Here is a 27,811-nt window from a genome sequence, read left to right on the forward strand (position 1 = left end):
CTTCAAGTCACATGACATTTACACACACGAATACGGGAAGAGTTGTGAATGAGTAACAGCCACTACCAGACCAGACGAAAACACAAGTTTGAGCTGAGATAGGAGGTGTGTCTATTTTTGCTTGAGGTCATTAGCAAGCATGGATATTTTCACCGAAGGTACAGGTAACATAAATATATTAATTAGAATCTCTATATCGATTTTATAACACTACATGAGCCTGCTAATACCGTGCCAATACTGTGGGGTTCCAGGTTAGCGGACACTATATCTCAAAGATAACCTATTTTAACGTTAGTGATGTAAGAACGTTTGAGAAATAATGCCTTTTTAGCATTAGTGGTACAAGAGGGTTCTTTTGTCGCATATGTATGGGCGTGTCTCATTGCTTTTCAGTACTCTTGTACTCAATTTAACTATACATTTGTATCTATTCTATAAAACTTTTCCAGTCAAGCATACAGGTTTCACCATGTATTGACTTATCAGTAGTGTGGCTTAGGTATATAACATACCGAATGTTTTATAAATTATGTAATTTTGTGCATGCCTTATATAATATAAGTTGGATATACATGTATGTTAATTATACGTTGATAATGAAAATGATGCAGACGTCGACGCTTGTGATCTTTACACGATACGACACACGTCATCAGAGTTAATCCCTCCCAGCATATCTATACATTGTAAAGTACAGAGCTGTCTTAGAACTAGAACTGTGAAACATTCATTGCATTGATTCTATTGGATAATAAAATATCTAATGAAGATAATATGATGTACCTCACAAGTTCTTCATTACACAGGTTTGTATATTCTACGTAATGTATGGCCTGCTCCAATATTAATTATTGATAATATCTTCATGTATGTTATTGATGCCAGGTCCTGTTCGTAAATGATACGACATATTTCCTGTTACAACTGCACGTGTTTTATACAGTAATGCCCGTTATATATAACCACGATAAAATTTTAGTTAGAATCCCTAGCCTAGCCCATGTTTGTGTCGATTTGGTTGGATCACAGGCGTTTGACTCCATAGATACTTTTCTCTCTCTATATACGTAATACCTTGACAAAGTAATTACACCTACATAATGTAAAGTATAGAGAGAAAAATGTCTATAAAGTCAAACGCCTGTGGTTGGACAAATTACGTTCAGTGGTTGACGCTGTGACGTTCTGATGAGCCAGACACGGTGCTATTCAGAAATTCAATAAAGTCCGACATGAATGGAGGTAAACTTATTTTCTATTTAGAAACTTTGAGATAGATTTGAGTTATTTAAGATAAACTCTAATTCTTCTCTTATCTATTTTGAATGGGCATACTTTACATTGTAGTGATGTGCATACTGGTCGGCCTGAACACCCCTATCAACCTTCCTATATATAGATAGTGGTAACCCGTATTGCCTTATAATACCATAACATTAGACAGATTAAGAAACTTTGACACGACGTGGACGAGTGTCGTATTGACCATGACCTTGCACTATAGGTCCTGGTTGACCACAGTGTTTATATATACACACACGTACAGCTGATTCACGCCTGTGGTAATTAAAGGGACAATTCATTCTACGAGAACATTAAAATTTGTATATATATCGGAAAACCTCCAGTTCTAATGGAAATTAGATCTGTCGGTTTTACTGTGATATGTCAGAAAATCCCATGGTGGTGAAATGCGTGTGAAATGTTCAAACTTACTCGCTGTCCGCCATTACACATTGTGGTCGAATATCTTGTATGCCGAACCCAGTCCCTTGCTCGTAGAGTAATGCTACTTTTGTCTAGAACAGCTCAAATCGCTCTGACAGAAGTGTTTTTACCTTATTAGGTGAATTGTCTTGCCTAAAAAATCATATCACCTCCACAGTGGTTATGTAGTTCATTTGTTTAACGTGCGTGACTTTGACTCGGATATTGGTATAGCGTACATATTGTACTTGCTTAATTGTATTGATCAACGGTTTGTAATTACAAAGGTATCAATTAAAATACTAAACAATGACGTGGAATTTGTCAATATCTTATGTTATATGTTTCATAAGAAATGTAGAACAATACATTTATGCCATATTTTGCTTCTTGGTGATGTAAAAGAATTAGCGTGAGTGAATTGTCCCTTTAACTGTGTGCATGTGTATCATGTATGTGTGGAAACTTATCCATTCACGGAAATGTAGCTTTCTCACACAATTACTATGAACTGAGAATATAACATCGATATCATCAATAGTATAGTGGTGATGGTGCTGGTGGGAAGACGGATGTAAACGAATATTCTCAGTTGTTACATCTGGTTGCGCTAACGATACTGGCAAACTTTCGCCTTTATATTGCATATTAAGTAATATTTATAACACATTACTTCACCCTATGAATGGTTTCCTGCAACAGGTGTGTAAGTACTATCGACTAGCATATACATTGTAGATATTGATACACATGCCTCGCTTAAAACAATTGAAAAAAGAGGTCACAGAAATCGATCTTCATGGATAATTCACGACAAGACTTGAATAACCTTCGAAGTGATAAATTGTCTTAACATTTACTCTTTGTATTTTATTATAATCAGTGACAGTGGAGGTAGGACTCAGAGTGCCCAGTGTACTCTTCTTTATAACATGCAAGCGAATAGATATAACTCTTTTTTTTATCTTTTCATGTTTGATACATGAAAACGCTCTGTTTTGTCAAAATGTACGATACTATACTATTGTAAACATGAAGTTTAGTCCCTCGATGAAATCTGAGTTGAAAAGCTGTTGGTCACCAACCATGAGCGATTATATATAGCTATTCATGAGTGGAGATAATAATCCGAGTGTACTGGTGAATGTCTGGGTGTCGTGTTCACATGTCACTCCCCCGACCGTGCTTGGGAACGGGGTACAACCAGGGACGTATTATTGTCACCGCCTCAGCAATCTGACTATCTTTCACTGTGACAGGATTTTAATGAGTTTTACATGGTTCGAGTATAGGACTATGGCTTTGATCGAACACCATGGAACAATATCCATACTAGGTCCATATTGTCGGTTAATACACGTTGACTCGTATTTGGACTGGAAGTTTCGTAACTATCCTATAAGGTAACTGTATTTATGAAGAATACAGAGGGTTCAACGTAAAACTCCCGTTTAAAGAAAAAAATGCTCAATTGAAATATGTCAGTTTTCCTTAAAGTGAATAGTCGGGCAAAGAAAACCAGTCTAAATGCGTTCATTGGCCTTCCAAAAGTTCTCACATATTAATACGACGGTCAAGGTCTGCTTAGTTTCCCAGTTCTGACCATTAAAGTAAAGAAAAGTTGAAAGCGAGGCTGCGTGAAAATGTAACCCACGGACATAGTGAGCCGGGAGGACGTTTTAGAATTCCCATACTTTAAATTAATTTCTTCGTACGCAGACAGATTTTTACGAGAGATTTTATTTTTCCATTTCATAAGAAATTATACTGGATACATTCACACCATTTTTACCGACTTTAGCCATCCTTGCCCGACTGTTCACTTTATACACGTCAAGTCAAGTAAATTTGATTAAAGTCTGTACATAGTTGTATCACATGACAACACAATCCCATGTGGGCTTTTACAACCGACTATACGTTATTCTTAACGATTAAAAGATTACATAAACTCTATTTGTGAAACATGGAATGAAATTACTGAATTGTATGCACATTTTAGTACAGTATAACTGGTAAAAAAAAGTTTGTCATATGGACCAATAAAGGATTACACGTTTGTCCTTCCAATCAATCGTTTATGTGTCCAACAAATTATTTGCCCATGTACCCAACCAGTCGTCAATGCTGTATATATAACAAATTATTTACTAATATTCCTAACCAACCAGACCAGTTTGAGATAAAACTGACATCCGAATGTTAACGTGCCTATTTGGCTAGTAAACCCAGTTCTTCATCGCAATGGCTAAAGTTGAAGGGTATTCCAATACAAGTTATATACACGTAGATGCTTTATCATCGGAAGTCGTATGGATCTCAATGACAGCATAGAAATGAAGTTGGCCTCCAGAAGAAAGAAAAATTGTCATGATCAAAATAGAGTCCACTTAGTGAATACGTTACGACCATTTTATGTAGTTTTAAGTTTTAACATTCTATGTTAATACTGCAGTCTGGTTACGTCAATAGTTAGCAATTTCTGGAGGACGATACTCTACAGTACGTATACATTTGTATTAAATAGAATTATCACACAAAAGAAAAATTCCAATATTTATTTTAAATTAGGATGTCATTAGTTAAAAGCATATACAAATGTATTCGAAATATGTTATAAACGTCCACAATTTGAGGATTGTGATAGTGTTAGATGATTCTAATGCGTTATCAGATTAAACGATTATAAACGTGCAACTTTTATATCACGAGGATGTTCAACGTGTTGCTAGAATGAAATGTAATCCTTTTGGCATTCCGAAGATTTGCTTCTTCTATTCCTCAATCCTTTCCGCTCATTTAGAATGATCATTTAAAAAAATCGTTGTAAGTTTATACTGTAGATAAAATAGAGTCACACGTTGACATTTAATACATGTTTCTTTTAAGAGTAATTAGGTTCACTGGTGTTTATGAATAGGATTAATATTACTTTTCACTGGAGACAGACAAAAATGTAAAACTGCCGCTCGATACCGTACATATACTGTACCGCCTTATATTACTGTAAAGAGACAACGCGATATCTGTTTGTAATTTTACCCTACATAGCACAGGGAATAGACTAAAAGGAGACATTTTGTTAAAACTCTCAGCACACCACACCTGAACACATGTCTATAACACGGGATACCTACGGTAATATTAGACATTGATCACTGAAACGTGATTACTGAATCGTTTAAAAAGATGAAAGACGGATCCCTAAGTAGAAGTCTTACAAAACTGCTTTTATTACGACAACCTTTACTGACGATTAAGCAACTAGTAGCTACTGTAAAATTGTAACAGGCCAATTTGAGCGAAGTTTATCATTGTTATATTATACGACATAAAACGCAATAAAGTGAGTCGATGTCAATTTAAGAATAACCTATTCTGTGTGCATCATGATTGTGTGTGCTTTTAAACTACGTTGCATGACTTATACATTTCTGTGTGATTGCGATACCCTGTTTCTAGTGATACCTTACTGAACAGAACTTCTAAAGTCTCCACGCAGGACGCCTCGGTACTAACAATAGTGAAATCAATTGCCCCATCCCAACATTGACCACCATTAAAGCAGTTTTTGTCTCAATGAGAGGACAGAATCCCCAAAGACGGTCAGGTTCCACGGTAATGTGGTGTCCATTGAGACATCGGTATAATGCAAACAGACGACTTTTAGAAAGAAGAACAAAATACAAAATTGTAGACTTTAAAGGGACTAATTAAAGAATTATAGAAACTAAAAATAATTGTAAAAGTTGTGTACTTTGTGTTGATAACAAACTTTAAAAGTTTGTATAACCATTTTGTTCAAATTTGAGAAAAACTGAAAATAAATAGCAACGACCTAGTCACTATTTCATATTATCTTTCGGTGAGTGTAAACAATCCCTATGTGCATGCGCGATGCGGGAATATTCAAAACATCCGATCGAAGGAAATCTCATCTGTCTAATGGACATATATGCTATCGATTGAAAACACCGATTTATCGACTTTAAGTTCTTGATTACTGTGTTAAATCTAACAAAAGTTGAAAAGTATGCAGAAGTTTTGTGAAGAGTTTCTAAGTATGAATTATCATATTTGTACAGGTTTTTGCAGCTATAAAGAAGAGTTTTCATTATATTATATGGTTTTATACTTGTTTCTACCGTTATTTTATTTTCATTTGTCATGATATTAGGTACTAGTCCGCTAAACCAGCCTATATTATGAGGCTTTTATATTTTTTTTGTCAAATATATAGACTATCTATTAGAAAATAAAATGAAAAAAATTCTAATAATATAGGCAAGTTTAGTGGACTAACTAGGTTCATGTATTTCTTTTATTATTCTATCAATATTTGCCATTCCCTATAATCCTTAGTTATAATGTCTATATCCGTCTAAGGGACATTCCCTATATATCCCTAGTTATGATATATATCCGTCTAATGGACATTCGTTTTTGTATACAAATACAGTTTCGGGTTGCGTTTTGCGATATTTTAACGTTGATAACATTGCCAATATTTCAAATAAAATGTTGTAATTTTGAAAAATTTCTGATTTCAGGTATAAGAACTTTTGTAGGAAGTCAAAACCCTAAGAAATCTATGTAAATGTAATGATTTAGTATCTTTAAAATAGGATGTCAGATAGTGACGAGGTTTTGTAAGCATGACAGGTGTCATCGTTGAAGTCTTTCGAAACATCTCGCATGATTATTATATTCTTCACGATTTTCTGTACAGATATAAATTCTGTGTTAAGATTTACTACACCGTCAAAATTAGTTATCTTTATTGACTAAAGGTTATAGAAATTGAAGCACCCGTTTGACATATCAGTGATCACGTGACTCTGTTATAGTCACGTGATACTATTAGTGTTATTACATGTAGGGATGGTTGGAAAGTTGGGTACATTGTATTTCATACAATTGTATTTTGCTTGTTTTACAACCCCTTATCCCGTTATTTATTGTTTATTTAGATAATGAACTGTAAATTATCATGTATTCTAAAGATTAATGTTACCAGCTCGATTGTTACCACCGAACAAAATAAGATAATTTTATAACATGTGTAATTGATAGCTATCAGTCTGGACAAAGTCGAAATAGAGAAAGCTAGAGAGTGCTATCAATGTACATGCATTATGCAAGGACATACCTATACTGCTATATAAATATGGTTATCTGGGGAACAAATATATATCCATACATCTGACCTATATACAGTCTACAATGTAGAGAATACCCGCTCATAGAATCTATCCCTGATTCTACCATGGCGAGAACCTGTTTTGGCTATGAGCGTCAGCCAATAGGTATGTATTCCTATTGTACCTATACCATTCTTCAGTAACATTTCTGGTAGATATTACCTGACTCAGGTGTTAATCACCTGAAGGACTATATTATGACCGTATTTCTGCCATTATCACTTGACCGAACCACGAATCTACAGTCTAAAACGTCCAATGATATAGAGGTGGATATACAATGTAATGTTAATGTGAAGAGTGTGATTGTCCGACTTTCCATTTAATTGTGCATTGTAGACCTATTCCCTGCTGAACTTGATGCACAAAAATGTATTTGATAGCCTTAGTATATTACGATGAATAGTACTAAAATTATCAAAGCAGTATTTTTCTGTATATTGCTGTATCTAACATCCATATGATTCATTCTTAAATTTACATTTCGGCACTTGAACAATTACAATCCGTCCTGGGGACTGATCTATTACATTCTAAAACGGTACAAGGCCCAAGAAACCATTCTCAATACACGAACCGTGGTTTCAACAAAGGAAAAAAGATATTCACTTTCATCGATAGCGAGCAAAATAAATATTTGACTTGTCTCGGCGGATTTTATTTCTATATGAATATGAGTCAATGACCCGAATATTTCCCCAATATATGTCTGTATGACTCTTTATTACATAGCCACAGCGTTACATGTTGCTCGGAGATCAAGGAAATAATATCTGTGCTCAAATCTGAAAACAAAAATCTCTTGATCAATTTCTCGTATTAACCGACAAGTCAATAATTGATTTGTAGAATTCCCTGTGTCTATTTATAGCCAGGTTACCGGATTTGCAATGTCAACCTCTGAACAGGCGTCTCGGCTGATATTGTATTTGTCAAGACTTGTGCAAGCGGTCTAAGCCAACCATAAAACGGCAAAACTCAGTTATATTACAAAACACACTTTTCTGAGGTTTAACAATTCTTCATATTAACCTACAAAAAGTAAATATTTGTATGTATGAGCATTGATCTCGTGACAATAATAGACACAGTGAAGTATGTAACAAAAGCTGATGTCGGAACTACATGTAAGGAACACATATCTTACAAATAGGCTTATCTTGAATTTATCGCATAGAACATGTAGTACAAGGAATGCCGCCAATTTCTCAATCCACATCTCAATGATACGAGATATTTTGTTGGTTGCCTATTATGTACATGAATGGATTGCAACTGTGGTGATCCAGCAGGTTGCGGACATTGATCAGTTTTGACGCGAAATCCGCCAAGGGTTTTTAAGGGAAAGTATCGTACTGAACACTATTGGCTAGTGAAGTTTGGTACAACAGCACTAGTGATTTACCGAGTAAGATCAGACATATCACGGGTTTTATCTTCTGTTGGGTCATCAGGAAAATATGCCATGTTGATATAGGTCAAAGGTAGTGTGTCTCTTTATCTGTAAGACAGTTTTGACAACGGAACCCTCACAGATACAAAACACGCTAAAGCTGGGATGAACAACTTCTATTTAAAAATGGTTTAACTTAAACTATCAACTTTAAATGAATAATGGAACGCGTTTATGCGTTGAGCAATTGGAAAAAAAACTTTGAACCCGGAAGAAAGAAAACGAATTCGTATGGAAGAAGATGCTAAAGTGATGTAGCACTGTGATACTCTACTGGGTTCCATTGTATTTTGCTTGTCCTTCACAATCATATGATTGTGGTTATCTCAGATCTGAGGAGATTCCACTATGAATGACTTTAATGACATTATTATCTTGAGTACAATATTGTTGCTTTTTAGTACTATAAAGTGTGTATTAGTAATTCCCACTATTTCATGGCGACAAATGCTAATAAATTGTACCTCTTATAATACAATGTAAACGTTCGTACATATAACGCTTTTTTAGGGGATGCTCTTAAATAGGGCATTGGAATTATACTTGCTGTCCCTATTACATGATATCGTAAAATGCGACTAAATTTAGGATCTTTTCTTTTTTCTTTTTCCTTACAAACTTTTTCCCTTAACGTCTACCTCAACACCGCTTCACTTTTGGCCTTAGGGATTAAGCGCTCGCCCCTGTAAGGTTGGTACTGGGTTCTGCCCCCGGCCGAGATACGTCGAAATCTATAAAAATGATAGTGTTTGCTGCTGCCCAGGGGTGAGTTTTAAGGGAGTGGGACGACTGGTTTGCCCTTTTTCAGTATAATGTGACCGGGTCGGTTGTGTTGCTTGGTACCTTTATCTTCGGTGGCATGTTTCAGTGACATAGCACTGAAAAGGGGTAATTGAGTTTCACTACAAAAGGACACAGCACGAATATACCACAGGCTCCCATAATACGCAATTCGCACTTCACACACACACACACCCACACTTACAAGACACTTTATTACACGGGAGTCCGTCCTTAAATGAAATAAACAAAACAAATTAACACATAGCTACTTAAACGTGATGATATGACTTATGTATCAGAATTCACATGTGATAAAACGTGGAAGTTTGGTGCTCACGTGATGTATAACTATAACTGGAACGGTGATGAATTGAAGGGAAGGAGCGCATTTCATAGTGTCATTATGTTGGTGAATAAAGTCAATATTGAATTTCACTCGTAGATCCACTTGGCGTATACTCTCTATTTACCTTCTGGTTTTGGTAACACTGGTTGAAATGAGGGGTTATGAATCCGTGGCCTAGTGGTATTTCTATTGCTGACAGACCCAACGGTACATGTACTAACCGTGTGCATTTGACATTTAAACAAGGTTTAACGAAATGTTTGGCACGAACAAATACGAATCTAGATATAGCAGCGATTTAGATTTAGAAAGTGTTATACTATTTTGTTTGGATCATGCCCTTCTATTGTTTCTTGGGTGATACGATACTGGTGTAACAATTATGGTCACTGCAGTCATAAATTACTACTAAATGGTCAATTGGGTAAACATGGTACAGTTTGTACGTATTGTTATCAAAGTTTAATGTCATCATGTACATCCCTTAACAGAAACACAATCTTATAAGGTGACATTGAAGTACACATGTCGATTCGTCAGAGTTCTTATTTTGGATAGCATAAATGTATCACTATGCTTTTAAGAGAACACATGAGTATATGTCTGCTCATTGTTGATGTTTAAGGTATGTAATATATTCTGACAAAAAACATTTAATCTATTGAAATTGAATGTACGTTAAGCCTAATGAAACTAAACCAAATTCTATACTCGAGTGTGAAAAATGGTTTTGAGCATCAATATCAATACGACACATATGAAAAATGAAAATATTGTTTATTTAAGTTTATTTCATAGAAAATCATCAATGAAACGAGCACCATACTGTTAATTTTGTTGCTAGTTGCATGATGTGTGATGTGAACTTGACGTCTGTCTATAGTATGTTAGGTCAGTTTTATCAGGGACTTAAACTATGGCATCCTTGTTTGTTGAAATATTGATAAAACCAAATAGCTTATCATCATGCGTTTATCTCCATGTCGCATGTTGACATTAGACTTATGCAATCAAACGACTGGAGCTGATGCAATGTCTGGATGTCATCCTAATGTCAGCTGATGGCTTTCACTCCTTCTGGTCAAACATATTGGGTGATATTAAATAATTTATTTTCTATAGAATACATATGTGATGTGATTTGCGTTTTTTCCCCCGACTAAAGTAAAACAAAGCTTAATAGAAGTATTCTGTTTTGAGTTAACGTTACTTATTTGATGATATGTACGTTTTTAGGAGATATAAATATTTCGTTTCCTCAATGATCCCATAATGTCTCTTATTCGTGTAGACCCCACTGACTTTCTCCAAATTAAAGTTTCAATGATGTCATATGATGCTTTATCTCTCTTCGGCAGCAATAATACCAGTAACAACGCTCACTTGCTAAACTACATAACTAATATTTCGTTTTTCTTTCAGTCTAAAAACTATTGGTTTATTATTTCATAATGTTAAGTACGATTCTATTTTCTCTATATGACAACGGTTTGCATACGAGGGTACGCTTACGGTACGCTTTTCTAAACGAATATTCATGTTATATTTTATGATGATTTATTGAATATGTTAATGGTATGTCTACCCTGCACACTATGTTTTGCCCAGATGTTACATCAATTCCTATAAAACAGTATGTTACCAATCACATATTGAAAGCCTTGTCGGACCAGAGAATGCGCTTACTGTATGCATATGTATGCTGTTTTCAGTACCAGTTCTTGACAACATATTAATATAACTTATGTAGTTGATCTTTTAGTTATCACCTTTGATTTATCCTGTAAATGTCTGTCATCTAAAAATATTTTATGGTGATCATTTCAAATGCAAATTAATATTTCCTTAACATATCACTTGTTTCGTATATCATAAATTTAACATACATATATGTGTTTATAACTAGTGATATGGAAATGTTGTGCATGGAGTAAGCATATAAATATCAACATCCAGAGTTTATCGTAAATTAGAAAGAATAATATCACTCCCCTCAATACAAATAAAACAGCTGTAAAACAAACTCCTTAAAACAACATAATATAATAATATATGAATATAACACTATGGATACACAGTCTATTGATAACATTGATTTGCTCAGATATATCTTTCAGACAGTTTAACACAAGTGAGTATTAACGCGAGGAAGAATATAAAATATTTTAGGAATAGTCATGTTTCGGTGGTAACCGTTGCTATCTAGTAAAATATTACCTGGTCAATAGAGTTTGTACGCCTCGAACTCCGACATGTTCTAGAGGCATCGATCAGCATGATTCATTACATGACACTGCAGATACATAAGGGCACAAATGAGAACACGACCGACTATAACTGACGAAATATCAACCAAACTAGATAATCAGCACATTAACGCATATAGTAATATTTCGAAATACATACGACGGCGGTTTTTTTTACCGGCTATTTATAGTAATGTGTCATAAGCGCGCTACAGTTCTATATATTGGATAACCCTATTGCCAAATAAATACTGTCTGCTTATTTTCCTCTTCATTTACAACGACTATTTGTCTCCCAGTCACGTGATTGTTTTACTCGTGTGGTATCTTGTCTTTTCCATTCACTCTCATTCACGTATACTCTGTGGTCGCAGTGGTGTATCTTATTTACATACAGTGTATATATAAAGCGTGGTATGATATAAATATTCCCGGAACATCAACAGTGATTGGAATTGTAAACTAAAAGCTGGACCTATTTTCCGGACATGTTTACAAATACAGAAATGTCCCATTTGGACGATCTTTGGGGTATGTAAAATCTTCGCACGTTTTCCATGTCGATAAAAAGGCTTTAGATATGGGCGCAAATTATATATAATTAATTGTGATAGTTGAAATTTTAATGCTTATTATATTCCGCCTCACAAAAAGTATTTTAACCTTAACAATGGGAAACACTTGCAATATACATTTTTTTCCTTTTATAGACTTTGATAGCTAATGAGGTGTTTGAAACAATAGCTATACGCGATTAATAAAGTAAGTATAATTATTTGTTGGACAATACGTTACTACGAGTTACTGGTATTATCGTTCATGCCAGTGAAAATTGTGTGAACGTAAAAGGGGAGTAAACACCAAGCGGCAGTAAATAAAATTGATGCTTGGTGTACACAGCAACAGATTTTAAATTCCAGTTTTACAATGTTTTAAAATTAACCATCATTGAAGAAAGTAGTACCTGTAAGTCATCGATAAATATGACATAATACCTAGATGTCCGACCAAGATTGTAGAAATGGTGATTGTAGACCGTAGTTTGAGTTGATCGTGTTACATGGTGCTACAAGTACCATGCCATGAAATATATCTGTACAAATTAGTTGAAAAACGTAATAAAGGGCGTATATGAGATCTCACTTATAAATCCTTGACGAAATGGAATTTACATGAAGATTGAATTTGAATATTACGAGATTGATGAAATATATATTTGTGTAGATATAAAGGGATAGGAATCTAATTTGACGATCCAAAACGGCTAACGTTTGATTTTCTGATATGCCAGTCAAGATGTCATTGATTGTAAGACAGCGTAATGACAAGACACTCTACATCGAAATTAATAAAGCAACCCTGGCTTACGTCTATAGTCCTTTAGGCCATTTAACTGTCCGTCCAATGTTATGATCATTGACTTTATGTTGGAGGTTTCAAATATCATTATACTATCAGTATATATGGCAAAAACCCATTGGTGAAATGTACCACAATTCAAACTTAATGTTTTTATCAGAACCTCTTTGCATTTTCATTGCTTGTTCAAATTCATTTAATTACAAAAAACTACTTTTGTTGTTTATTAACTTTTGTTTATCAAATTAACATCGAAAAGTCATATTGCAATGTTGTATAACACAGAGCTCATCTGATTGTCCTTGGTTTTGTGTATCAATTGTGTGCCTCCTGGGAGAAAAAACAACATATTTATACTCTGTTCAACTATTTTCAATATGTATTTTTTTTTTAATTTTGAAGTCAACATTTGGGTATATATGTACATATATATAGAATGTTCAGAAAAATGTTCTTTGTACATATACCACATATTTCTTCAAGAAAAAAACCTTCATGACATTAGTGTTTCGTCGCGGCATGAAACCATTTGAAATCATTTGTGTTGTTGCCTTATCAACATCATTAAACATCTGAAGAACAGCGGTAGCTGGGAAAACGTACGAGATCGCAGATTTGTTTTAGTTTTTTTTATATATACATAGAAGACATCAGTATTCCGATTTGAATTTTTTCAAGTGATAGGAAAAGGTCTAATTTGTATTGCAATATGGATTTGATTTGTCGTACTTAATTAAAACCAGCAGAATACACACCTTTCTGAGCTACTAATTGCATGTTCTTATTATTGTCGACTGTCACTGTTGTTTGATGTTTAAACGTATCATACAAGTACTGTTTCAAACTCATTTAGTACCAACTGTAGACGAATATAGGACATGTTCTTTTCACAATATTATTTCCCGATTGGCCGTTTGGTCAATATTGGTTCACAACTTATATATCACAGCTAGATTGCGTTTATGGAGTAGGTTATGACTTACCGGTAATAGGGGAAGGAAAATATTTTCGTGGCAAAAATACACAGCGGAAAATTACACAATAACGTGACGTCATATACCTGTAGGGTCGTTCATCATAGTTCAAGACAACACTCGGCCTGATCGGTCTTGTTTAGAAGGAGCCCAATCAGACCATTACGCTCCTTGAAGAGGTATGAGCTGGCATAATATTTATTTAGGGCTAAGCGAAACGAGAGCTGCCGTTGGATTTCGATATGCAAATAAATTTACCGGCCGACATATCATTGTCGTGTCTATCAATAACTTGTTGGCCGAAGTGGTACTTGTTCTAGAACCAATTGTAACAAGTTTAGTCAACTTAACGAAGTGACATTATTAATCAGTGCAATTAAAAGTCATCTTAGAACGTCAGTAAATTATACATTATAGCTAAGATTTGTCCTTTATTTTGAAATCCTAACATATGTGATCGTTATTACCCATTAAAATCACATCGGTTTACTATTGTGCTGAAGTGGATAAGATAACTTGGTATCTAGTATCTTGGCTTTACATGGTCTGTCGAGTCGGTTTGTTTACGTTGTGGCCAGAACTCGACCGGCAGCCGATCATGCAGGCTCATAACATTAATCAAACATCAGGTATAGCAACCTTAACATGTCGGTTCACATCGAGCTACCAGTCCACCCGGCCACCGCACAGACGGGTCCTTGACCCCAGGTAACCCCTCAGATAAGACGGGGTGCATACGCAAAGGGTTGATTGAAGTCTAACATTTACGCGTTGTCTCACACAATGCAGTTGTCGCTGTTCACAATACAATCTGAAATACTCACAGTTTGTAGTTCTTTAATCTTTTCAGCTTAATTGGGGTTCTATTAGTTATTTTAGTATTGCTTCACTTTCAAAACAGTAAATGATATTGATGTAAGTTGCGTATGTAGCATGTGTAGTTCAGATTGTAATACTGCCTGATATAGCCAATCACTACGTCTGTATCTACAAGTATAATAATGCTGATCTCAGCTTTATTCCTGTTTGTTTACCCAATAACGTTGTACTTCAGCGTATCTGTGTAAGCTTGACACATGTGTATCACGTATTGTATTAAGTAAGTATTCTTATCTAAATATGTTAATTCATAGTCCAAGTTGTACTACGGTCGTCCTTATAACATAAAACAGCAATATATTAACTTGATCTGGAAAATTTAAATGTCAATAATATAACAAGTAAAGCAGAGCTCTTCTCTTTGCAAAACATCTGTGTTGATTTCCGTTTGGTTTCTAGTAATAGTCAAAGCAATGGTGGGAGTTTTAGGTCACTTGAGACTTCAACTATTCTAGTCGCCCTTTGTCCGTCGTCATGCGTCGTGTGTCTGTAAGCAATTTACATTTTCGACTTCTTCTCCAAAACTGTTGAAGCAATAATAACAACAAAAACAACAACAAAAGAAACAACAACAATAATAACAGACAGAGGCGGGGCCAAATAGGGTCAAAAATGACCAAAATTTCAAAAATCCCTTTCCTGAGTTCTCAGGTTTGATGGAAGCAAAAATCTTTCACAGATTAAAAAGTCAAATCTATAAAATTACTAACCGACTTCAAGGGCCAGTATGTAGTGATTATATATACTTGTTTCATTCGATATTCGATATCCGAACTAAGGTGAGAGTTAAGACCCATGGGCCTTTTTAAGCCAACCATCGTCAGATGGGACCAATCGGTCAATAAAATGGCCACCAAGCAGCCATCTTGGATTTTGATAGTTTAAGTTTGTTACCGCTATTTCGCAGAAGGGATCTGTCTCAAATTTCACATGTAGGTTCCCCTAGTGGTCTAGTTGTGCATATCGCATTTTCGGACCGGTCGGTGAACAAGATGGCTGATAGGCCACCATTTTGGATTTTGATAGTTGAAGCTTGTTACCTCTATTTCTCAGAAAGTGCTGAAGGGATATGTCTCAAATTTCATGTGCCGGTTTCCCTGGGTCCTTGGTTATGCATATTTTCATTAAGAACTGAAGTTATCTGTCCAAAATCTTACATTTTGTATATGTAAGTTTAAAAAGAGGACCTTAGTTGTGCATATTGTATTTTCGGACTGATCGGTCAAAAAGATGGCCAACAGGTAGCCATTTTGGATTGTGATAATTGAAATTTTTAAAGTTATAATATATCTCAGAAAGTACTCAAAGGATCTTTTTCAAATTTCATATGTATTAATAGGTAGTAAAAGTTTGAAATGCAGAGAAAAGATCTCTCTTTCGTTTGTCAGACATAGATCATTCTTTGTAGGGCGTCAAGATCCCCCTGGGATCTCTTGTTTTGCATTATATTCTAAATTTTCGTATTGGGTTTTGATGTTCGGTTCTGAGAGGCAGCACTACACTGTGGCTTTATCACAAAAGATGGAGCCTGCCAACATAAAAATGTCACAGTCTTGCAAAGCACGTTAAATAAAGCTTTAGAACAATGTAAAAAGTAAAACTCATCTCATGAAGTTTCAACATTTAGCATTTGTAGCACAGCTAATGGTGATATCATTTAAAATAAACACTGAAAATACACTTAGATATATAATCGACATATGTTTAATTTATGACATTTATGCATTTTTAATATCTCAGATTTGCTTTTGAGGTTTTGCTGAAGGTGTTGTGCAGATTGTTTGAACAAAGCCTGGTATTTTAATACACACATTACATTTCATAATCGATATCTGTTATACCGACTTTGGGAACACGATAGATTTGTATAATGGGACTGCCTACTGGTTGTGTGTAAACACACGGATTGACCGACTATTAGGTCTGTCCGGGGTCGTTGTATCACGTCACTCTCTATACCCCGTTCGGTGCTATTCACCAATGGTTTGATGCCTGTTTCCATTTGTCGATTATCACAAATGTCACACCAATTAGTTCACTCTATTCAACGTGAACTGCTCAATTTATTGGAGCTGTTATACATCTCAATTACTGATGCCCTGTCAGTTTGACGACGAGAAACTGTTAATATTTCCACGTACTGTATTTGAATTTGCTGGATGGCTTTGTCAGCGTTTTCCATATAATCAGCAATTTAACAAACTATTAAAATGGTATATACATATAATGTATTTGGTAAAATGTTAATGCTGATTGACGTCCATTGGTATCTGTGGTGTCCAATCGTATTCTTTATATAACTGGCAGTAAGTTCTCGTACTGTATCACTTTAATAGATAGGTAGCATATTAAAGGCTAGAAATATTGATCAAGTTGGGGAATGGTTGATATATATTCAGCGCTGATATTGTATAATATTTCAGTATATGGATTATGATATAAAGATTGATGTTGCGATCCACCTGCGAATGTAGAACATGCGATGTGGCACAATAATCCTGCATTTTATATGTAGGCAAAATAAATATACGTTACAGCTTTTATGACTATTTTAGTAGCTGTATGTAGATGTTGTATTGAGACAGGCCGTCATCCTGGGTTGGTGATGGGACACGGATGTGAATAAATTTAAACATATAAAAAAAAGTAACAAATAAATCATATTCGGAGTTGTTTTCTCTGTCTGTCGTTTTCTCATAAATACACCATAATAACCTTCCCCGATATGTTAATAGGCTGAAATCGTCTATGTGGAACAGGTTGATCACTATCTTCTTATCCTTCATATCCCGTCTGTGCATGTGTGTAGACGGGGTGTGTCGGGTACATTGTTAATCAAAGTAATATAAAAGTACACGCTGCTGTCACATGTGACTACGAGTTAACGTCTTATAATGAAGTGAAATGATGCCTTAATTAACTTGTGGGACAGGATGAACTGTTAATGGATGTTTTTATCAAAATACAATACGTTAACCACTCGCACTAGTCCAGTCAATTACCTTGCTGCGGTGGTGATGAAACAGTGTTAGAATACACATACCAAGAACATGTACACCATACAGAATTGTTTACTAACATATGGTTGTCCATATCATGAAATACCTCAGAATGTTAGACATATACCATCTTTATTGAGTACATAGGGATATACCTACGGGAGTTATAGATTTTAGCAAGTCAGTTCTAGGTTTGTCGACTATTGACCAGCCATTTTTGCATATGACAGTTGAGTTGTTTTATTGACAGATCCATGTTTGCTTTTGTTTCTTTTATTCTTGGATGAAAAAAAACTATAAATAAACTATAAGTTTTATATAGGACTACATGTATACGTTTTCAGCTTATGCTTGTTTATTTCTATATAAACGTTAAGCGGTGTAACTCACCTATGGCCTATTCTGTTGCAGACATCTTGGAACTGACGTCCGAGGAAGACGCCTTGTTCCTGAAAGAGGAGATGATCGGTACGACCATTGAGAGCCAGATGGACGTGGCGGACATACTGAACGAGGCCATAGACAAACCAACTAGTCCAGATTCTACCACCAAACCTACCCCATCACCTCTTCTCCCGCCATGTAGGGTCTGTGGCGAGAAAGCTTCCGGCTTTCATTATGGAGCAAACACGTGTGAAGCATGCAAGGTGATTTATAACCCCTATGTTGATTTCGCATTGATTTAAGGGGTTTAAGGTTCGAGGTATTTTCTATGTTATATGTTTGCGATAGCAAGAACCATTGATGTAATTGAAGAGAATGGTAACACAGTGGTGTCGCACTCGCCTTTTATCAAGTCGGCATGGGGTTCGAACCTGACAAAACGTATCGGGTCATGCACCTGCCAGCCACAATGAGTTCTCCCCAGGTACATCGCACATTACAGCCAAACAGAGTGATCAATTTAGGATTGAATAACGTGTTTTACAATTAATTGCTGGGAAAGAGGTTATATAATAACTTCCTGAAGGAGTTTATGATAATGATATCACCTTTTCAACTAACCTGCTATATTTGCTGAGCTCATAGAAAAAGTTTTTTACATTACGGTTTTTTGTTAATGTAAACGTTACGTCATCAAGTGTTGGAATATGTAACATTGTGTATGTACTTTTAATATGTGGATTGGTTAAATTGGGGTTCATTTTATGTATTGCAGGGTTTCTTCAGAAGAAGCATTGTGAAGGTTCAAAATAACAAGGAACAGTACAAATGTATCGGCGACGGCAAGTGCAACATAAAGCCGGGAAAGCGCAGTGCTTGTCCCTTGTGTCGGTATAAGAAGTGTTTGGAAGTCGGCATGTCTCACGAAGGTGTGTGTGCTTACTGATACCTTACAATACATACAGTGACTTCCTTAAAATCCACAAACCATCCTAAACATCCATACTCTATCATCCTAAACATCATCCATACTCTATCATCCTAAACATCCATACTCTATCATCCTAAACATCCATACTCTATCATCGTTAAAATCGATACACTGATTTCTTTGATCGAGCTCACGTTAGTACACACTCCTATTAGCACAGTAATGGATAGCCACGCTAATAGCTGTTGCTATGGAAATATAAACATAGCTAATTCTCAGGTCACTCAATCATTAATAATTTTAGCTTCAAACGCGAAACAGCGTACACATGATAAAATTGTCACTCGCACAGGAATTTCTCCAGGTAACCTGACTCTAATACAACGTTCTTTTGCAGCAATCAAGACTGGTCGTTACACGTACGAGAAGCGAACACGTGACACACAAGAGGTTAAAAAATTACAGCAGCAGAATAACTCTGTCGACCACAGGTCGGAGCTGGACCTGGACGACGATGAAGCTTTAGCTATCATCGAACCGATGATGGAAGTCCAGAAAAAATACTGTCCATTAACTAGTCTAGACCCTGAAATGAAGTTAGAATTACGGAAACGACAAGAAATTATATATGTAAGTGTCAGCGGTGGTTACAGTAATTTTTATTTGGTTTCAGATCTCAACGGTGTAATATCTTATTTGTCTGTTTTACAAAGTTTGAGTTGAGATTCGCAATCTACGATGAGGGCATTGCATGTTTTTGGTCACGACTATACGTTATCGGTGTATATCATCGGTAATTTCTTTCCCCTGCTAGAAATTCATGTTTCCTGTTGGTTATGTGCTTCGCCTAATGTTTATAGTGGTTGGATGGGGTGTGCTATGCTTTGTCTTTGATCGTATGCTTCGATCACACAGTGCTATCAAGAAGACTATTACAGGTTTCCTGTTGTCTCATAAAAACACAATGGTGTCAACCTGACAACTACTCATGATTACCAAACCAACACCATCAGTTCATAGGATGCCTAAACAGAGAATTTTCTGATTTCATCTTTGATTATTACAAAAAGAATTTCTGAGTTTTCATCTTTGATTGTTTAAGTCGATTTACCAGCTAGTTTGAATACATTATCAATATGAGATTTTAAAAAGGAGATAAGCCATTAAAGTAAATAATTTGTTATTTTGTATTTTGTTGATAAAAATGTCAAATGTGAATTTTACATGACTATTTCTCATCAACTCACGGTGATTAATACAGTGTAGTTAAATATTGAGATATGGAACAATTAATAAAAAATAATGTAGTTATAACGTGTCCTGTATAAAAGTAAGGGACAGTTAGAACGTCATGTCATACCCAATATGTCCATATAAAGATTATGATCCAATGAACGACATTATCATTTAGATTATAAATCGAGCTCGAGCACCGGGGGCCAACTCAATGAAAATGGATGTTGTCATACATTTTTTTTTGTATTTGGTGGATGGACTGATGAGTAAATATGACAGTCATGTGACTTTTTTTTCAGAAAATACGAGATTTAAAAATTATTAAAAAATCGGGATATTAACTATAAAACGTTGGTTTCGATGTCACATGTCAGAAAGCGCCAGTAATTTTGGATTAAAATATTGCGTTCGACTATATAGACATCGTTTATATGCATTTGCATGGGATGTGTGTGATCATGGATTATCGGAGGACTGATGCGTGACTATGACTCTAGGAAAAAAGGTATACTATTGTGAAAAATAGCTTTTATCGAGGTGGATGTAAAAATTCCAATATGGCGACTGTCGTTCATTTCTCTGTTTAAAAGTAAATATCCTGATCTTTTAATAATTTTTCAAATCTCGTAAAAAATCATATGACTGTCATATATACTCATCAGTCCATCCATCAAATGCAAAAAATGTATGACAACACCCATTTTCATTGAGTTGGCCCCCTGTGGATAGTAGTAGTCATTTTAGGTTTTTGAAACACGCATATATATACGATTTATAAATGATTTTCTGTCAGGTCCTGTAGGTTTCATTATTTGTTGTAGTACATTTATAGACATGGGAATTGAAGGAAAAAACACATTATAACATATATTCATTTTGCTGTTTTATTCTAAATCTCGAGTAGAACTTTTGAGGGCGATGACAGTTTGGATATTATTATTTTACAAGAACGATACAAATCTTGAGTAGAAATCTTCGGGTATGAAAGTTGATATTTTCATTTTACAAGAACAGTACAAATCCCAAGTAGAACTATTGAGGACTATGAAAGTTTGGATATAAATATTTTACAGGAACAGTACAAATCTCGAGTAGAACTTTTCGGGACTATGTCAACACTTCCTCCAGATGTTCATCAAGAGTTTAAACAGCTGACTGGTATAGATTTGGACAACCGTGAGGAACTGATGGCTAAGGTCGCCTGTCAGATGGAACATGGATTGAGGAACATGGTGGAGCTTGTTCGTCTCATCCCCGGCTTCTCGGAACTATCTGTAGAGGATCAGACTAATCTAATCAAATGTAAGGAATTATTTCAATGCGCATTTTTCATGTTTCTCAATTAAACAATTTTAAGTCGAAACTTTAAAGGCCTGCTAGCTTTCCAAAAAAAAGAAGAAGAAAATTGATTACATTGAGCCGTTTTGATTTCTTGATTCTTATTATATTTTCTAATTTTACAGCGAGCCATTTTGAGTTCTGGATCTTGATGGAGTTCCGGATGATAAATCCCGAGCTTTCCGTTGTGTCCGGCTGTCTAAACGCCCACAAAGATGACTTTGCAAAACTCTTCGCGGCAGAACACACTAACGACGTGTTTGACTTCGCGAAAACCTTGCATGCTTTGAATATGAACTCTGAAGAGATTGTCCTACTTCGTGGAGTAGTTGCTACATTCCGAGGTATGTTAATCAACGAGGAAAATAATTGGTTGTACGCGGATATCATCATTTGTTTTTATGTATTACTAGTCGTGACAATAAGGTAAACCAGAAGTATTCGATAAGCTCTGATTTAAAAAAAAAAATATAAATGAAGATGAATTTTCAGCATATTCGCTACCATTGTACATTCATACATGTTTTATACAGTTATTCGTGTAACATTTTTATTCACGGTCGAGCTCTATAGCACAATTACGCGAACATTTGTACTTCGCGAATAAAATTGTTTACAGTAGTTCGATTTTGATGACAGTAATATGATTGAACCAGACCATCGTCATGCCGCCATTTTGTCTGGTTCTGTTTAATTACTACATTCCATTTATTACATTATTTGATTATTATAGTAATCCTTTTATCGCAATAGTGTATCCTCTTGATATGGAACCTAGATCCTTCACAATGTCAATTACAAGAATGAGTGACAGCTGCAAAGTATAAATGTTATTAAACGAAATCGGAACAAACAAAGTATAAATAAATGAAATCTTTTGCAGTCTTAATAACCGAACGCTGAATCGCTTATATTCATATTCTTTGCTTTCTTCATTTTCAGATCGTTGCAAGTTACAGGAACCTGAGAAGGTGGAAAAAATACAATGGAAACTTTTGAATTGCATTAGATGGTTGGCCAAGAGAAATAATCTCAATCCAGACAAGAGACTCCGTGTGTTACTAGAACGTTTAACAGCTTTACGCACACTCACAGAATGCAGTCACAAAATGAACAAGATCAAAGCAGAATGGCCGGTGATGTCGAAACACCCTCTTCTGCTTGACTTGATGAAAAGTTCACCAGCATGAAGCGGCCTCTCCTAATAGACTAACAGACTTGTATGGACTTTTAAAACACAATATCGTTCGTAAAACATCCTCTGCTTTGGCAGTTCTACAAAGGCTTACTGCCGGGTATGTCTCTTATTGTGCAAAAACTTGAGGTTTTGAATTGAGTGTGATGTTTGAAAGGCTGCGACTTAGTGTGAATTCAATAGAAAGTGTTAAATTAAATCACTGTGATGTAGTCATCATTTCATGGTTTTTCATTCTTCAATTTTACCTATGTTATGGAGTGACTCTAATAAGTTCGTCTGCATTCTGTTTTGCCGTGAAATTCTGGTGCAAACTCTGAACATACCAATACCATTGTGGATGCTAATACAGTTCCTTTAAAATGAATGGTTCTTGATGTCGTATGAAACAACATAAAGTGTACAAGTGTATAATGCTGTGGAAAGCAGGAATATTGTTTATAACGTTTCATTAGAGACTTGTACTGACGATATGTATTTTTGCTATTTGTTTTTGTTTTGAGTAGTGCGTTTTATAGGTTCCAGGGTAATTATGGCAATTCAAATTGTCAAACATTTGCATTAAGTATTAATGCATGAATTTAATTGAACCAAAACTTGCTATTTTCCTGTATCCTTATCTTAATTATTTGTAGAATTTGTAAAATTGTTTATTCATAACCAGGTAAACTTATACTTGGATTTGACATTGTTGACATGAATTTGATGATACTTGCTTTAGTTTAACAGGTAACAAAATTACCATCTTCAATTACGTGTCTTTTGCCGTGACACCAAACTTACGAATCCCTTTGAACCGTATAGCGATGAGTGTATAGTTAATTCCTTTTTTTTACGCTGTGATCAAAGCCATGAGTATGTGTATCACTACAATCTAGAAATTAATTGTTAAGTTTTCTTTCTAATCAAACTTCAATCTAGAAATTGATTGTTAAGTTTTATGATCAAACTACAATCCGATTCACTTCGTACTTTATAAGAATTTGAGTTTGAAATTTCATAACCAAATAAACAAAATTGGATGTACAATTTGTAGTTATAAAATGTATACAGTTTTATGAATTTTAAATATCTTGATTTGTGTCAACATTATTTCTACAAATATTGTTTGTGATCTGCAGAATGTATTTGTGGGTGAAATCGTCACGTTTTCTCAAAGGAAGGGAGATAACTGTGAACTATTTAGTGATTGAAACCACCTTCCTACTACAACACATGTTGGTATAATTCTGTCATATTGATAGTTAGTTTGTATTTACATATGTATCTTGATAACAAAAAGTTTTAATAAAACTAGTGATACGCTTAGTGATTGGCTTTGGTTACTGTTTATAAATGCATGTAGTTATATGCATAATATGCATTGATTAATTAATAGTTTTAGTTATAATATAGATGAATTTATAAGTGGAAAAATGCATTTAAACAGCCTGTTTGATTTACTGACCTGTTGAGGTATGTTCCTATTTTTGAGATTTTACCAAAGCTTTATTATATGCCAGTTTGTGTGATGGTAAACAACAGATATTTGATATACTGGTTCTATGTAGAGCGTGGAGATTGGAATGTGTGTCACTTACTCATTTGATTATTAAATATGTAATGATATATAAAAAGTTCTTACTTATCAAGCTTTAATATTGATATTTTGTTTTTAAATTGATTAAAAATAAAATTTGAATCAACACGTGCCCAAAGTGACAAAATTTGCATTTATTAAGCCGTTAGTGCAAATTAATGACAGACCTAATTATCATGAAGACATCATTTGTGTAAGTAGCAGTGCTGGTGTGTAAGTGAACATATTGTCAATACGTTTAATTTCCGGTGTATGTCTGAACACAGTGTAGTACGGAGTATACCATTACTATAACAACAGTCAGTTATGATAATAAAGTCTCAAAATCTATAATGTGCATATGGAAGAGAAAATGGATCGAGAGTCGAGTTACTTAACAGTGCCTTGTATCGTGGATGCATAGTACATGTATATACAGTAATAATTGCTTGGCTTTTTTCCCTACGAATTTATTATTGTGATATACATTTTTTATATTTCACTACAGGATTTTTTTTGTTCTAGTCTTTGTTCCGGAAATCTCCTACCTGATTGATTGTCAGACCAGTCTCTTTTATGATCAATTGTAGTCCGGCATTAACTTCATTGATAAAAGCACGTAGCCATCATATGCATGTTGGTATTTCTCTTTTAAAGCTAATGTTAGATCTTTTGTTACGGTAAACTAGTCTTTTAAGACAGGTACAGGCAGGTAGCGCTCCTGCAAACTTTAGTGTTGTTCTGTATATATACATTAGCACGATAAGGATATCAATAGCAAATATGTCTGTCTGACGTCATCTGTCACTTTGATGATGACAGTCAGACCCATTGTCGTTCTATCTCCCCAATGTATATAACATACCTATGGTAATTGCGTCTCGAAGCTGGTTATAGCGTCTTTGATGTGATATTTAACAAAAGTAATAACGGTATACATATAGCGTACTGTGTATCCTTATTTATACCGCTAAGTATTCGCTGTAAACAAACAAACGATCAGTTAAAAGCCACTATATATATGTACTATAGTAGAACAGATACATTTTAATATAGGTGAATCGATGAGATTTTGCAGAATTAGGTCACTGTGACACATATGCGTTAATATCAAATAACAAAACACAACGTTTATTGAAAATAGCTATAGGTGTATACATGTTCATTTAAACAAGTTCGCTCGCCCGGTCCAAATTCTTAACCATGTCTTTCTGTAAAATTTATTTCCCGTCAAAACAGTTGTGTGACATCCTTAATCTCAAGTTGTTTAACGCCTCATAAATATAATTTAAAATAAACAGAAAAAATAGTAAGTACATTATACTTTACATACATACCGAAATATTTCAATGCGTAAATATGCCACAATATACACTCTTTACACAGTTGGATAAAATTGTTTTTATAGAATAAGAGTAGTGTTGAGTTATATGTAGGAATCACGTTTTATATAAATCTCTGGTTGACTTTCTGATGTCTGTCAGCAACCGTCCGAAATACTGCGACCAATTCACCCAATGTTGAAATGTAATATATATATATTATATATATTTTATGAAATGTTGCTGTAGTGATGTATCAGAACGTTGCTGTTTTCATTTTAAATAGCTTTGAATAACGAGAATTTATGTGATTAACTTGTGTGTATCTCTAAGTGAGAAATAAATTTGACCAAAAACTAGACATTTCCTTGTTATTATTCAATAGCGTTACAGTCACATGTAGTCTTTGATATCTTAATTATTACTGCGTTTTCATCATTTTATCACTTTAGATAACAAATTTTCTCACTTCAAATACTGAGGCTAAAATCTAAATGTTTTAATGATTGCGTGATTTACACAAAATAATGTACTAGTTGTAGCCAATATAAACAGTACTTCCCGGAGTAGTTTATGCATTGATACACACAGAAGTACTTGTTCTAGGTCTGAATATTTGGGAATCCTAAGGAAGCCCAGCCATTATTCGGAACGCTACTGCTTGGCAAAGGCAAGGCCGGCTGACTGGATTGGTCTATTGATCCTGTTAGTGCATTTAATAGTAACATTTCCAGGTTATTTCTATCCATAGGAAGTTGTCCACTGTTATCCAGACTAACTCCCGGAGTAGAATCACTAATAATTCCTCTTCCGATCTGATCAGCAAGAGATGCACTTCCGGTGTTTAAATTTCCTTCGGGACAAACGTTAATAACACATCCTTTACACCTCGCTCCGGATTTACTTGTGAAATATGTTTCCTGTCTACATGTCGCCGGGATCGGACCAAGGGAACATCGAGGCCTAGGACATTGTGATGAAGGAGAGCGGACAGGGACATCAATAAATTGTTTCGCGGGGTTGTTCCTTTTAGCCGGTTTTGCCATTCCGTCTGGCGGCAAGTCTGTTTGAGGGCGCGGTCTCCTACTTAGGTAACCACGACCTGTTATAAAAACAGTAAAAAATTATAATACTAATCTTTCGTTTACATGTTATTGTATTTTATTCCTATTTTTCTTTTTCTAGATAGTTAAGTTGATACTATATAAAGTTTAGATTGCCGTTTGATGGTTAGGACGACATCTGTAGCTGTAATGTGAGATGCTATCAGTTTAGATAGTTACTATTCTAGAAGAAAATGACATAACAAAAATATTCGTCATGATAATTTAGCATTGTTTTATGTAAAAGAGCTAAGAAAAGACACCAATAGTAGTGTATGACTTCAATCCTATGTTTCATTATCTATGTAGAGTTACCCTATTTTACATCAATATGATAGCAAATATTTATAACTCCACCAATGTTTTTCAATATAAAGATATTTGTTTCTGATAATGAATAATTAATTTATTTACCTTCCACTCGACAAGCCACCCCAAACATAAGTAACAACAAGCATAGAGACGCCGGATTCATGTCCACTACACCTGGTGATCTACGTATACCAACTTTGGCCGTTGTCCGAGGTGGTATAGCAAACATCCTGACGATGTACGTAGTGTATATGTTGTTTGTCTATTGGTGCTGGACAATGGCGTCGATATGTCAGTGATCATACAGGATGATAGATTGATATCTAGTCACCGATTAAAGGTGTCAACATAATTATATTAAGTATCACCTCTATGTGCGATGTACAGAAACAGTACGAATACCATTAAAAGGCCATCTGCGCGTTAAGACTGACAGGAATATATATAGCCATGTCCTCGTTAAATAATGTCACTTGTAACCG

The 27,811-nt window shown here is 35.0% G+C and overlaps 2 protein-coding genes across 5 annotated transcripts; one reads left to right on the forward strand and one right to left on the reverse strand.

Annotated features, from left to right (window-relative positions):
• LOC138330042 (nuclear hormone receptor E75-like) lies at positions 1–26,273 on the forward strand. Of its 4 annotated transcripts, none has more exons than XM_069277413.1 (7): positions 1–158; positions 18,362–18,597; positions 19,110–19,263; positions 19,663–19,895; positions 21,575–21,803; positions 21,965–22,183; positions 22,782–26,273. In XM_069277413.1, exons 1-7 carry the CDS (start codon positions 140–142, stop codon positions 23,027–23,029), a joined length of 1,338 nt encoding a protein of 445 aa, XP_069133514.1. In that variant the 5' UTR covers positions 1–139; the 3' UTR covers positions 23,030–26,273. The 4 variants fall into 4 exon arrangements, with proteins under 4 accessions (XP_069133514.1, XP_069133513.1, XP_069133512.1 ...); XM_069277412.1 differs by having other exon boundaries at positions 6–164; XM_069277411.1 differs by lacking the exon at positions 1–158 and adding an exon at positions 6,899–7,016.
• On the reverse strand, positions 26,272–27,811 carry LOC138330043 (uncharacterized). Its single transcript, XM_069277415.1, has 2 exons — positions 27,432–27,811; positions 26,272–27,016 (listed from the first exon to the last, which is right to left on the reverse strand). The coding sequence occupies exons 1-2, from the start codon at positions 27,556–27,558 to the stop codon at positions 26,517–26,519; spliced, it is 627 nt and encodes a 208-aa protein (XP_069133516.1). The 5' UTR covers positions 27,559–27,811; the 3' UTR covers positions 26,272–26,516.

The sequence above is a fragment of the Argopecten irradians genome, chromosome 8 (genome assembly GCF_041381155.1).
Source record: "Argopecten irradians isolate NY chromosome 8, Ai_NY, whole genome shotgun sequence".
Classification (NCBI taxonomy): domain Eukaryota; kingdom Metazoa; phylum Mollusca; class Bivalvia; order Pectinida; family Pectinidae; genus Argopecten; species Argopecten irradians.

Excerpts from the sequence above, each read along its gene's own strand:
- LOC138330042 (XM_069277410.1), top strand. The coding sequence starts at position 12,228 with ATGTTTACAAATACAGAAATGTCCCATTTGGACGATCTTTGGG. Across the intron at positions 19,896-21,574 it reads AACGACAAGAAATTATATAT|GAACAGTACAAATCTCGAGT; the intron begins GTAAGTGTCAGC and ends AATATTTTACAG. Across the intron at positions 22,184-22,781 it reads AGTAGTTGCTACATTCCGAG|ATCGTTGCAAGTTACAGGAA; the intron begins GTATGTTAATCA and ends CTTCATTTTCAG.
- LOC138330043 (XM_069277415.1), bottom strand. The coding sequence starts at position 27,558 with ATGTTTGCTATACCACCTCGGACAACGGCCAAAGTTGGTATACGTAGA. Across the intron at positions 27,017-27,431 it reads GGTGGCTTGTCGAGTGGAAG|GTCGTGGTTACCTAAGTAGG; the intron begins GTAAATAAATTA and ends TTTTTATAACAG.